The sequence below is a fragment of the Etheostoma spectabile genome, chromosome 6 (assembly GCF_008692095.1).
Source record: "Etheostoma spectabile isolate EspeVRDwgs_2016 chromosome 6, UIUC_Espe_1.0, whole genome shotgun sequence".
Lineage (NCBI taxonomy): Eukaryota > Metazoa > Chordata > Actinopteri > Perciformes > Percidae > Etheostoma > Etheostoma spectabile.
The window spans coordinates 29,760,678-29,773,100 of NC_045738.1; the positions used below are offsets into that span (position 1 = coordinate 29,760,678).

General features: G+C 40.1%; 1 protein-coding gene and 1 long non-coding RNA gene across 2 annotated transcripts in view; both read right to left on the reverse strand.

The window, feature by feature from the left end:
* LOC116691164 (uncharacterized) overlaps window positions 1-12,423 on the reverse strand; it is a 631,246-nt gene that overhangs the window by 341,923 nt on the left and 276,900 nt on the right. The gene's annotated exons all lie outside the window — the stretch shown is intronic.
* Window positions 1-12,423, reverse strand: part of LOC116691151 (activating signal cointegrator 1 complex subunit 3) — a 30,628-nt gene that overhangs the window by 9,261 nt on the left and 8,944 nt on the right. Inside the window, exons 5-8 of the mRNA XM_032518525.1 lie at window positions 10,810-10,921; window positions 10,537-10,671; window positions 3,024-3,248; window positions 212-363 (exon numbers count right to left, since the gene is read on the reverse strand). Of these exons, the coding sequence (XP_032374416.1) occupies window positions 212-363; window positions 3,024-3,248; window positions 10,537-10,671; window positions 10,810-10,921 (624 nt within the window). The remainder of the gene's footprint in view (window positions 1-211; window positions 364-3,023; window positions 3,249-10,536; window positions 10,672-10,809; window positions 10,922-12,423) is intronic.

The following is a 12,423-nucleotide window of genomic DNA, read 5'->3' on the forward strand; positions in this document are numbered from 1 at the left end:
AATTGGGCCCAGGTTGAAGAAAAAAAAAACATGTGAAGATGCTGTTCAGACATTAATGGAACATGACAAGATGTAATGTTCACTGATTCTGCAGTAAGCACAGCTTGGAAGCAGGGAGACCAACAAGGCCGATTAACCATCTACTAGAGCTAGCTACAAATAACTGTATAGGCATTAAGGCTGTACCTGTGGTGGAAGGGATGTTGTGTACCTGAAAAGATAGAGGTCTTGTTGTTCTATATGGGGCAGCGTCAGTAATGAGGAGTCGTGCAGCCAGCGGCCCTGGACGATCATTTGCACCAGGTTGCAGATACTGATGGCCGTAACGAGCCAGCCTTCATTGGCAGCAACATCCAGCATGGCCTGAGGAGAAGAAAGTTTTAACTTAAAGACAATATACATTTTTATACCAGATTAACCTACACCCAGCAGGGTTTCAAATAAGCAGAGTTTTGAATCCCTAATTTTTGAAGTTCGGCCCGGGCCATTTTGTTGGGTAAAGTTTTGGGCTGGATATTTTTTTTTCAGATGTCATATATCAATACATTTTCCTCTTTCGCTCTCCGACTGTGACAATCATCTGAGCCCATGCGTGTCATGTTTCCAATTAGATACGCCATGCCGAGACCCGTGACGTAGTGACAGACAGTTGTATTCGCTTTATGTACTATTTCATGCACAGTAAGTATCAATAAAAACCTACATTCATCCATTAAAAACAACCATAAAGAAACCGAAGACCAGAACCATTTTAGTAAACGGTAGCAGCAGGACACCAGAGAAGTAGCCACATCCATGAGCCATGCAATATCACTGCCAGATACACAGCATGGAAAATCACAAGCACATGTACACACGCACGCACACACACACACACACACACACACACACACACACACACAACCACCCATCCTTAGCTGTGGACAATGGTTTACAGGCGTTAAGACATGGTTCTAACTTCAAACAGTGCAGACAGCGAGCACATTATACCTTAGATACTAAGTAACTTGCATGGACAATCTTTGATCAATAAAATTATAGGGTTGTTGTCAACATTATTGACTCCAATAACCTTGTCTGTTGTTCAATAACCTTGTCTCAAATCACTTGTCTTAACGCCACATAAACACAGAGTGAACACCCGTTGTGGATGCCAGACAATGAGATTCCTGGGTGTTAGATCTCACCTCTGAGCATCATGTTATTTATGAGATGGATCAGCAAGTTCAGCTGCAAATCACCTACTAACGTTTAACATTCCCCTTATTCTCGGCTTCATCGACAACACAGCACCGCTTTCCAAGATGTGCTCTCTTTTCATGTGCAGTACATAATTCAAACCTATTAGTTATGTATTCCTCTTGAACCTTTACATCATGTTGATATAACCAAATGACCCAGCTGTTATTTCAATAGAAAAGTTAGGCTAGTGTTGATGCTTCTAAACTTGTTTTACTGTACTGTTAAAACTGGTTAGTTTTGAATATACTGTGGAATGTTTATGATGACAAAATCAAAAAGTGGATCACTGAACACCATAAGTCTTGTATCAATGTGTTTATGAAATACCTAATTAAACAGTGTGAACAATGCATCCCACACATACTTCTTCAGGGTAGACAGCTTTTATATAATCCCTGATTTTATCATTACCTGAGAAGGTATTCTAGCAAGTGATCCTACTTATTGAAGCATTTTGTGCATATTCAGATACTCTAAAAAGCACTATTACTTCCACTGTAAAGATTAAAAACTAATCTAATCTAATCTAAATAACATAGAAAAAAGATAGGGAAATTTGGTTGTTGCAGCAGTACGGCAGAAACAACAGATAAATACATAAAATAACAAATAAATAATGAAGAGATACATAAAACTAAATTAAGAATAGCATAAAAAATACTGGGAACAAACCAACCGGCCTATTCCGAACAGGCACACGCTCCAAACGCACTGTTGGTTTAAATATTAGGAATAAAAGATTCCAAACTATAAAGTTCTTAGCTATTACTATTGATGTGATAAACATGAAAGTTTAACTGGGAGATTCAGACTACTGACACTGATGTGACGCCATCAGCTGATCATTTCACCCATAGACACTAACCGCTGTGTGTTGTTAAACTGCAAAAAACTTACAATTCAGTTATACAATGATGTTCTTGGCCTCTAGTCAAGTTTATCATGAAATTAATGTCAATTAGTTAGAGCACTGTTACATTGGTATACTCTGCTGCCGGCAATGCTTGTCGTTTTAACCAGATACAGCGACGGTCAGCTGCCTAAAAGTTTTTAGTCTGCTACTTGAATGTTTTGTAAATTAGAGCAAATCCAGGTATTTTGCCAATGTGGATGTTAGAACACAAAAGTCACTCACACTAAATAAAAAAATAGATCCATGTGGGTATATTTATTTTCACTTGCTTTGGTCCTTTAATGCCTTAAACATTATTTATGCTTTCTCTGACATGTTGAGACAATCAGTTTAGTGTCACATCAGCGTTTTACACGGTAAACCAGAAGATCCTCCTTTCCACCCTCGCAAGAATTATGAGTTGCAGGTTCTGCACTCTCCCGGCTCACATCCTACCTCAAGGAGCACACTTACAAGGTGACTCAGAAGTGAATCTGTGCCATCTGACCTCTGCGGCTCACCCAGAATGCAAATGCCCGGCTGGTCTTCAACCTACCAAAGATTCCCACATTACACCGCTCCTCTGCATTCTGCAGCGGCACCCCAGTGGCTGCTCAAAACCAATTCAAGACACTGGTATGTGTACCATGCTTGAATGGCTCAGGTCTATCCTACATCCAGGACATGGTCAAACCATACACACAAGCCCATCGATCGCAGACTGAAAAATTAATCTGCTGGGCCTGCACCACAAAAAACACCACATTATTTCTCTGTCTTTTCTTGTTTCTAAGTAGCACATGAAGCAGATCAACATATTTGATGATGTCAGCTAAATTAATTTAATTTTTATCACATTAGTAATTTGTTGCAGCCCAATTAAACTTACCTGGCAAATTCGAATGGAGTTGTCCAATACGGTCTTGGTATCGGTGTTGTAGTCGCTGCATGGCAGCTGGGCGTGGCTGAAGTGGGCCTGCAGCAGCAGGTGGGTCTTGGTGTGGGCGCTGTCATAGGAGTGGGGGTTAACCTGCAGGGGGAGCTGCTGAGCCAGCTGGCTGTTCAGCTGGTCCTCATTGTGTCTGACGGGCAGCTCGGCATACTCCTCTGCATCCTGCGAGACAGAGATCAAAAGTTAAACAGGAAGTCTAAAACATGTTGTGGTCAGACCTTTTTAATCAGAGCATCTGTACGGCATACATCTCCCTGCTCTGCTTGTAAAGATCGACCGAAGATTGTAATGATATTTAGAATTCTTCACATTTTTTAATTTCATTTCTGAGAATGCAAAACATTGAATAGGAAACACACAATGAAATGCACCGGGTAACGGGATTACTAAATTGACAATGACGGTCCATCAATCTCCTCCTGTGCTGTGGCTGCGTGTTGCGCCCTGTTTGTGGTTGTTATTCAGAGAGATGCGTGGACACGCATGGCTCCTCTCCTCTAATTTACTTCAGTTTAACTTCGACTAATGTAGTCCTATCAACAGGCTGTGCTGGGGGCATTTGTCTTAGCTTCCCCCCGGCCTGGACTGTTAAGGCTCCATCCATCACTAACTGAAGCCAGTGTTTCAAAAGCTAGGACCTTAAAAAGAACTTGAGCGGAGTGGGGGCTGGGATGAGGGATAGAAATAGGAATCATCGCAGAATGATTTATCTTTTAGTGTCGTTGTGTCTGCATATGTGATGTGCTGGGGAGAGACTATAGATCTTTAAGCAGACATCATGACCAAGATCTCCACACCACCTCAGAGCCCATGATAGGAACATTTACAGAGACAGAGGAGGGAGAAAGTAATGGGAGAGACTGGGGCTTTGAAGCACTAATTGCAGAGAAAAAAACTGAAAGAGTGGAGCAACGCAAACAAAAAGGGAGGGAGATACACACAGCTGAGGCCTACTGTGGGGGTCAGGCCCACAGTACAACTGCTACAAAAGGACACAGACATACAGTACCTAGTAAATTTCTTGAAATGGGAGCTGACATTTTTCTGCAGTTTGTCCCAAATATAACAGAAATCGTTGTGTTGCATTTTAGAAAAGCCTCTTAATTTGATTTTGTCCCAGCAGGTACAGAAAGACAACTAAATAATTAATTACTGAAGCTCAATCAACCACAATTATCAATCATTATCAAGCAAATAGGAAAAAAAACATTCACTGGTTTCAGTTGGTCTACTGTGAGGATTTTTTCTCTTTTTTGTATTACTGTAAATTAATTACCATCAGGTCTTGGGGAATGTTTGTCGGTCAAAAAAAACATTTGGAAATGTCACTTTGGAATTTGGAGCTGGTGATCATTATGTTTCACAATTTAGTTATGTATTTATTAATGTTATTATATTTATATTGATTCAAAATGTCCATATTATTTTGGACATTTTACGCCCCTCCTCCCCAGACTCAAAGTTTACGGAGGTTGCCAGTCTGAGGCCGTAGCATCCACAACAATGTTGCTAGATGCTTGTCTCACAGCCAGACATTACTCCACAGCACAGCAGAGTAGCTAATGTTAGATGCTGGCTATATTGACATAAAAGCCTGTGTTTATGTGGAGCTCTGTACCCGACTGACAACCACCATGTCTTGGCCTAAAATTATGGCAACAAGCGCTAAAACTGCCACTCTTCTCCCACGATCAGGCCCTGAAATTAACACCCGACCACCTGCCAAATATGGGTGAATTTTGCAATTGACGGGTAACACTGTCAATCTACCTGTCACATCGGCAGGTAGCCAATGAGAATTTAGTGATTCACACGCGTAACTATCAGTAGGCAGGGTAAGAAGTTGCTTGCGGGCCCGGACCAATCAGGGATCCGCATCACTGGAAGACATTGATTGACAGACGGGGCCCATTATCGCACTTTCAGTACTCGCGACAATCCCAGCAGTCCCACGTGCAGCCACTGACCAAGTGGGAGTGAGAACGAGTCAAATTCATTTCCTTGTTTCTGATATGAAGACAAGACGTGTGTGACTCAAACATCTCACATTTACCAACAAAACGTCCGGCAAAAGACGGTGCAAAACATTTCAAACCGTCCTGCCAATATGTATACATTTTAACATCAAGGTAGGCTGTAATGATTGTTTACTATAAAGTCGCTGAAAGTTGCTGCCGTTTCTATCCTGTCGGCTGGCTGCAGAGGGCAGAGCTGCTGCTCTGTTTCCCTCGCAACTGACGCACGCACACACACATGCACACACACGTAAACGCATACAATCACACACACTCACACATGGTGGATGCAGGAAAAAACAAAGGATTGTAGAGGATGACCTAAATTGAGGATAGCTACATTATTGTAGGCGCAATACTAAATTAAAGTCCAATAAGTACTTTATCAAACCGTATGAATGTGTGTCCCAGCCCAGGATAGGAAATTATGCCTTTATGCTGGATAATCAAGGCGGGCCCCCCTACTACAGCACGTGATGACGGCGCAATGTCCACGAGTAGGCTACCATGAATAGGACAGGATAGGCTCATAGAGACACAGCCATTCCTGTTGTTCACCTTTATGAGGCAAAAAACAACTGGCTGGTAAAAGGTGACCGTGGCAGATGGTAAAAAAAGTTAACTTCAGGACTTGCTGACGACTGACAGACGCACTTTCTCATCTTAAAAAAGTAAAAGTACATCAACAGAGTACTTTTAGCAGCTGTTTTTTTTTTATTCCCTGCTGTGACTGGAAATCAACTCCTCAAAATCAAAGGTTTGGGAATAATGTTGGGTTTGTTAAAAACAACTTGGATCTAATTTTCATAGTTGTACTCAACAAAGTAATGGTTGAGATCTGGGAACACAGCAATATTTCTAGATCAGAGTCTGACAGGGCAAGAAAGAGAAGAGGTCAGATGATTTGACAAATTGTAAACAACCAACAGTTAATCCAGATTATCGAAAGCACTCTATGTGGAGGTAGAATTGAAAGTGAGCATTGCCTGTAATAATACCTAATTGCAAAGGAAAGCTAATCTGCTTCCAGCCCCAGAATCCGGGCCAACATCTATGAGTATTTTCAGCAATTCATTAGGTCTGATGTTGTGCTCATTGAAGTCTCAATAAACAGAGCCAATCAGAGACAGCATCAAGAATGGGGAGAACAACCTCCATGCCAAAAAAAAACAGCAAAAGAAAAATGGCTACACAAAATGATAGTAAGCGTTGATGAGATTGAAGCAGCATCTAAATTGGCATATTTCTTCAACTGCCGTGGCAAACATTGGAGTGCTGATATTATGCTTTTTAAATTTTTCCCTTTCCTTCAATGTGTAATACATCTTTTTGTGCACTTCATCGGTTTACAAAGGGAAAAAGCCCAAAGTCCACCCCAAAGGGACTTACACCATTGGCACCATTTGCCTTTGCTTTCTCCTCTAAATAAGTTTGTCTAACTAGAGGATTAGTTCTAACCTTCCTGCTAATCTTGTGTTTCCGGCCCTGTCGGGCTTCTGTTTAATGATCTCGCCAATTTGCTTGGTGAGTACAATGTTATGACAGTATTACCGAATCATGTAGCAATGATAGGATAGAAGCAGTTTTTCTTGTCACCAAAATGTCAGGTTTTCTTCATTGACCTGAGACCAGTGGTGGAATGTAACTAAGCACATTTACTCAAGCACTGCACTTTAGGCCAAATGTTGGGGTATTTGTACTTTACTTGTTTCTTTTACTTGCATGCCACTTTCTACTTCTACTTTGCTATATTTCAGAGAGAAATATTGTACTTTGTACAGCACTACATTAATCCGACAGCTTTAGTAACTAGTTACTTTACAAGATTTCTGCACACAAAACACATGTATTTTATATGACACAATGTTTTATTAAAAAATAAACTAACCAACAATATAACAGCCTACAAGTGCAGCTGAAATGATTAGACCATTAAACATTGAGTTGAGTGTCTAAAATGTGAGTACTTTTACTTTTAATACTTTAGGTAATTTTTCCTGATGATACTTACATACATTTACATAAGTAACATTTTTAATACAGGACTTTTACAGTGTGGTATTAGTACTTTTACTGAAGTAAAAGATCTGAATACTTCTTCCACCACTGCCTGGCATGTATATTTGTATATGACAACACATTTGGCTGTCTTGTTGGACAAACTTTATGTTTGATGCAGTTTAACTTCACTGTGAGAACAGTGCCGTATTAGGCGGGGGAGGACAAATACAGCAGGGAAGAAAACAGAGACAAAAACAGGCTGAGTGGTGTGTGTAAGGAGGGGGTGGGGGGTGGTGCAGCAGCGAGGTGTGGGTGTTGCTCATTAGTGGCCACACTGCAGCAATTAGGGGCAACTGGAGAAGCATGCAAGTGCTTTGTAGCTAACAGGGGGGGAGTGGACAGGGCGGCGTGATGACTGGCCTATTGTATCGCAGCTTGTTGGGGAGGGAAGGCATGGCATGGCATGCTTTGGTTTGCTTTCAACTACATGTGTGCAAAGGAGAGTGTTGTCTCAGAGTAGACTCCCCTCCATATGTTAGCATCAATATTGAAGTCAGGTTAAACCATTCAACTCACTGAATGGACTTCCAGCTGAATGGTAACAATGTGATACAAAAATAAAAGTGAAGCAAGATCTAAAGAAAATAATGAAATAAATAAATCTCTAGTGTGAACTTGTAAACATTTCTCTTTTAGGCTTAAACTTTAGTCCCAATGGCATTGTCTTCTTTCAGGAGGTTCTATTTTAAAGATTATTTTTTTCTTTCTCTAAAATATGTAGGTCTACTCATTGTGGTTATATGAGTAGTTGTTCTTTCCCCTTTAAGTGTTGGCTCAGCTCGCTTGGATCTTTAAATGATACCAACAAAAGTAGGCAATCTTTTATCTAATAAAAAAACAAAAAATGAACGGTTACAAGCAAGTAGAGCCGTACCATGCAGTGGAAATGCGGCTATACTAGAGCACCGAATGTGTTATTTACCTGCTATTGTAAATAGTCCTAATGCACATTTAACTCCTGTTTGAGTAAAGTTTGCTGAAATAAGGTGTCTACTGAGTCTTTAAACAATGTAGACTATTTAAATTGTTATATTTATGTATTTTTAGCAGTCAAAAATGTTTTAAAAAAATTTCAGCATCTGCATACAGATCTGCATCTTCCCACACATGGTGACAGATGATCAAGAAATACATCCATTTCCTTCAAATAACTAGAGATGTCCATTAGGAAAATATACATTCTTTGAGCAAAACTTCACTTGTTTGTTGACACATGGCCTCATTTTATACTACATTAATATATCCTGTCCACTAAGGACATGGCCTTCTTGACAGGTTTTTTAATTAGTGTCAGTAAGTATCTTGAAACAAGAGAAAAGATCACTGCACTTTTACAAAATGACTTGATTTTCTTTACGTTTTGCTCTAATAAAATCTAAAAAATTCAAAGGTAGCCTAAAAAAATAATTGATGAAATAAGGAAATGCACTATGTATAAATACAAACAGATATTGATCCATTGAAAGCAGGGGTAAAAATTTGTATGTCATCCTCCCCCCCTCAGTGACGCGTTATTAGAGAACCCACGCAACTTTGAGGCAAGTCCCGCCCTTCAAAAGCCTTCACACGCTACGATTGGCCAGGCGTCCATGCCTACGCTAGATTTGTTCAGGTCCTTTCCCCTGGCTATCCTAACTTTAACCACTCAAGGTCAATGCCTAACCCAACCAATCGGGCTGCTTTGCCTTGAAATTACGTGGGATTGCGTGGGATGCATAATAACGCCTCAGTGAATAATACTGTCTCATGTCTGGGGTTGATCGCACCAATCACAAGCCAGAGTGCTGATGCACAAGGTTAATCAGTAAAAGGAAGAGGGCGACATATCACACTGAAGCCCCAGCATGAGAAGCGTTAACGAAGCTTACCCAAAGGTGTTAATACAATAGAAGGGAGTAAAATGCATGTGTGGGCATGAACATTCCCTTAATCTATCTTTTATTGGCAAATGCCAAAAACAATGTAATAAGGTATAACTTCTATCACTGATTACAGAACAACAAAAAAACAAAAGAATTAAGAATTATTGTTATTAGTGTTTATAGACATTTAACATTTATAGGCAAGTTTCATTCTGCTTTCCAGCTAAGCACTAATCGAACAATACCGCTGACAAGCCATGCTGACACGGTAAAAAGTTGTTTGCTTTCCCCGTTCCCACGCACCTGTACCTGTGTCTGATAATTACCTATATACCTAAACGCTCCACCCAGTGATCAAACACAAAACTGCATGTACATTCATGTCACCAAAGTGCTATATAAAACAAAACAAAAAGTTATATAATGGCTTCAACTACAAATGTGTGACAAAGAGAGCCATATATATATTTATAAAAAAAGTTGTGACATTGATAAGCAAAATTTAGTAAGTGGTGACAGACCAGCAGCTAGGGCGGTACAGGTTTTTCCTTACCGCGGTTGAAAAGCAAGAAATTCCTGCGGTAGTGCGGTAAACCACAACGCCCTTACGAGTAGCATACGTTAGAGCGAGAACAACAGAGTGCCTTAAGTGAGTGACGTCAGTGCCTGTGTGGTCGCGCAAGGAGAGCGAGCGTTAACGGAGAGTAGAGTGCCGCTGTGAGGAAAAGAGAGAGGAAAAAGAGATGGCAAATTTGATGTAAAGTGAGATAAACGTGAACAATAAAACAACAAGATTGAGTTTCTCAAGACACAGTGGCTTTATCTGTTGTCAATACCGCAGGTAAACCTTAGCACGGTGTTTCCATTTCAGCTCAATATGAGAGTCTTTACTGTGTTTCGCCGTCATTTACAGCCACTCTTCTTTCTCTCCTCACTGTTGATCTATTTCACAGACAGTTCAGAAAGCTCTTTTGTCAATAAAGTAAAAAAAACAAAAAAACAGAGCAGACGCTTCGCAGCACAGCGAATACCAACATAACCAACAAAAGCTGCTCTGTTTAGGCTACAAAACATGCATGCAGGCTGAAACTCAACCGTGCGATTTTGTAGGGATTAAGCTATAAGCAGAGGGAAACTCCGCTATCTGCAAGGCTAATGTGCAATGGTAAAGCATTAACGTTAATGTGTCCACGTCCACCTCAACTCAATGGACTGTCCCTCCTCATGTGCAAATCTGAAGTGACCAGCAACTTAAAAATAAAATTCTGTCCATAAAGTCTTGACTGTAGGATAGAAGACAGTCCATAAGGATAACTACACAATGATTATTGCATTATTATATTTCATATCACAATATCTGTTGTCCATGTAACTTCCGTGAGCAAAAAGTAAAAAAATAAAAATAAAAAATATGCGGTGATTATGCCATTAAGGCACGTGACCACGATAATGTTGTAACCGTCCCAGCCCCAACAACAGTAGCTGTATATACGTAGACCGTGTGAAACTCACCGACAGAACGGAGAGCAGCTCATGGATGGGCAGCTCCGCCCTCAGTCGCTCTTTAAACGTGCGGATGGTCTGATGCTTCAAGTAGTAATAGGAGGAGATGCGACCATAAGTCAGTGGCTCAATGGTCTGATCATCCTGGAGCATGAATAGAAACAACAATTTGACAAACACAAACTTGATGGCATATTAAAGAATTTGTGGAATTTTCAGAGAGAACTTAAAGATACACGCACACGCACACACACACATGCACACACACACACACACACACACCTCTTTTATCTCTATGCAGTAGGAGCACTCCAGGTCCCGCAGGCTTCTCTCCACCAGGTTGGACAGGTATTTGTTAATGGACTCGTGGCTGATGTCTTCTAGGCTGTAATAACTAAACAACACAGGACAAAAGAGCATGATTGCAAAACACAACAATTACTTTATGTAAAAATACAGAAGAAAGTGTGTTTAACAAGAGACGAATAAGAAACTTTCATGAAATTGAACAGTACAGTGTAGTGAAATTCCATCTCTGCATTAACCCATCCTAAGCATTAGGAGCAGTGGACAGCCACCTACAGCGTCTCAGGAGCCACTTGGGGTTAACTGTCTTGCTCCAGGACACTTTGACATGTGATTAGAGGAGGCCGGAATCAAACTGGAATGGAATGGTACGTTGGAATAGTACTTTCAAATAGAATAGTAATAGTAATTTCAGCATTCGAATAGTATTGTTTTTTTTACTATTCAAATGATATTTGACTTTCAACAGCCCTACTGCAAACTACTTGGATTTTGTTAGCAACATGTACACATGAATATGAACAACCAGGTTTCCATATAACATCATATCCCAGATATGATTAATTAAACAATAAGACCCAAAACCGAGATGAGAGATTGGTTGAGAGTTTCTCTCCTCAATGATATTAACACTGATGATGTAACCTCATTAGGGCCTAATGGAAAACCCAGAAATAAAAATTGAAATGGCTTGTCACTACTGTATCGACACGTCGTTGCTGGTTAGAATCTTGTACATGCTGTTTTGTAAAGAAAAGCCACAGCTGAAAGAAACATTGCCAGCCCTTGCCAGTAAATGGTTCCCAGGTTAGACTGTTATTACCTGAAATAAGACAACCAGTGGCCAACAACCAAAATGGGTTCCATGCTCACTGCTCCGCACTGCTAAGTAAGAGTTACCACATGAGGCTCAACAAAAATGTAATCAAAGACATTCTTCATTAGCTCCCAATGCCAATAATTGTGCATGGTGTGTACGTTAAATAAAAAAAACGGAAGAAACCAAGCACGGTTTCAATAAAGGTGGTAAAAACGGATTTCCAAAGATCCAAAAGATGTGTTTGCAAGGGTAAAAGAACCTGTAGAAATCTGTAATGTAAGTCATGTAAAATATGTCTTGGTTAAGTTGGAGAACTGCTTACAGAACATTACTGGGGGTTATGGGTGCTATTTGAGTGCCATCTGGTTGTTCTCTAGTGTCAGTGGATGGAGCTAATAAGTGGTCCTTTGTAAATTGCTGTGAAAGTTGCAACGCAGTATTGGTGTGAGACCTTCCTTTTGTTTGTTTCAGCTGCAAGCTAAGATGAAATACATATGCAAGTCTTTAAACGGCATCTGTTGTTGCCAATTATTCTGACTTTGGAAACACTTGTACAGATGTCGGGTTTGGAGAATGGAAGGCTGCTAGTATTACTAAAATATGTGATAAGTATGTAGGAGGTACATTCAACAATTAAAATAAGATGTCGATAATACGTATTATATAAGTATATAAAAATGGTTTATTTTCTTCATTTTGTTTTTCTCTATGGCTTAACGTTTTGGGGAAAAAAAATCAAATTACAATTTTTTTCTGCAAGATATTACAAT